Source organism: Pteropus vampyrus, unplaced genomic scaffold, assembly GCF_000151845.1.
Source record: "Pteropus vampyrus isolate Shadow unplaced genomic scaffold, Pvam_2.0 Scaffold72, whole genome shotgun sequence".
Classification (NCBI taxonomy): Eukaryota; Metazoa; Chordata; class Mammalia; order Chiroptera; family Pteropodidae; genus Pteropus; species Pteropus vampyrus.
Genome location: NW_011888853.1, coordinates 4,192,356 through 4,194,070, shown reverse-complemented (window position 1 = coordinate 4,194,070; position 1,715 = coordinate 4,192,356). Strand labels below are relative to the sequence as shown.

Below are 1,715 nucleotides of genomic sequence, written 5' to 3'. Positions count from 1 at the left end.
CTCCGGGACTGGGATCTTTGAGACGCGATTGGGACGCAGGTTAAGACGAGGCCCTCCTGTGGCAGTGTGGGCCCCAATCCAGCGTTCGGGGTCCTTATAGGAGGAGAGGCACGAACACAGACACACGAGGGGGAGAAAAGCACTGACCACCGAGGGGAGCGGGGCGTGACGGGTCCGGCAGCCCCGAGCTGCTAGGGGAGGGGCCTGGCACAGACCCCCTCCCCCGCCCCCCCAACCCCCCAGCCCTTAGAGGGCAGGTGGCGCTGCCGGCGCCTCGATTGCGGGCTTCTGGCCTCCAGACTGAGAGAGGACACGTTGCCGCCGTTGAAGCTACCTCCTGTGGTGTTCGGTAGCGCAGGTCTCTGCTCGCACACAGCGGTGGGTGAGTTTCGTGCTCCGAGGACCCCGCGTGCTGTGAGATGAGCCCCCCTCGGTCTGGCTCCCTTCGCCCCTGGTCCCCTCTTCCCCACAGCTTCCGTTTTTCTTCTTTAGAGCAAAACAAACACTCCGATGTCAGTGCCCTCGCCCGAGCGCGTCCTGGAGGGTCACTGCTCTCCCCAGGACAATTCTTGGCACTCAAAACGGTTCTCTATCCAGTTGTCGGATAAGGGCTGGCTACGTCGATGCAGCATCACGGCGATTTTTAAGTGTTCTAAATAGTATTTTTTAACTGTTCAAATCTTCCTCGCCTAAACCCTGATTTCTCCTGGGCCCAGAATAAGTTTCTTCAGAACCTGGACCTAGTTTGTGCTGTTGGTTTGCAAGCCAGGAATATTGGCACGCGAGAGGCACGGGGCCTCCGTGTAACCAGCCGTGACATGGGCTCTTTGTCCCGACAGGGCGCGTGTGTTCTCCCTCCCGAAGCTCGGCTGTGAGCCTTGTTTGCGTCGACAGCCGCGGAGCTGGTGTGGGTCCGCTCAGGGTTGGGGCTCGGGAGGGGGGGACCCCCGCGAAGGCCCGTCTCGTTTCTCCCCAGCTCCTGTACATGTGCGGGGGCCTCCTGGAGCGGCCTCTGATTCTCGCCGAGGTGGTGCCCAGGTACTCCGTCATGCTGGAGCTGTTCGACGCCGAGCTGGATAACACCAAGATCTTGTACGATACCCAGATCGCGGCCTCTGCAGATGGCAACATCCCCCCAATTCACAAAAACATGCCCCCCGTGGCCGGGCAGCTGAAGTGGAGCCTAGAGCTGCAGGAGCGGCTGGAGACGCCCATGAAGGACTTGAAGCGCATAGACCACCCGTGAGTCCGGGCGCCCGGCCGCGGGGGTGGGGGGCTCTGGCCACGCTCCGCACGGGCCGAGCCTTAACTTCCCAGACACAACGCCAGAGGGGACCAGCGCATCCCCATCCGCCTCCACGTGTCTGTCAGCGCGTGTGGCCAGGAAAAACGTGGCTCGTGCCCCACCCCTGCTTGCCGGCCAGCCAGAGGGAACTAACGGAGCCCACCCAGCTGGGGATGCGCGCAGGCCGTTCACGCGCAGCTTGCCGTGGCGAGGACCGGAAGGCAGGCGGGGGCAGGAGGGCTTCCGGCAGATGCCGGGGAGGCTCAGCGGTGCCCCGACCACCGGGCACTAGAGGACAACCGCCCGCGTGATGGCCTCGGGGAGCGCCTTCGGCTTTCTCCGGCCGGTCCCGCCTTGGCGGGTGGGCAGCGGCTCGGGCAGCTGGCGGTTTTCAGTCCGGGGCTGGTATTTGGGGCCAGGGCCCCACGGG

At 64.2% G+C, this 1,715-nt stretch overlaps 1 protein-coding gene across 1 annotated transcript in view; it reads left to right on the top strand.

The window, feature by feature from the left end:
- Positions 1-1,715, top strand: part of DNAH17 (dynein axonemal heavy chain 17) — a 140,822-nt gene that overhangs the window by 19,763 nt on the left and 119,344 nt on the right. The window contains exon 13 of the mRNA XM_023531633.1: positions 977-1,243. Coding sequence (XP_023387401.1) covers positions 977-1,243 — 267 coding nt within the window. The remainder of the gene's footprint in view (positions 1-976; positions 1,244-1,715) is intronic.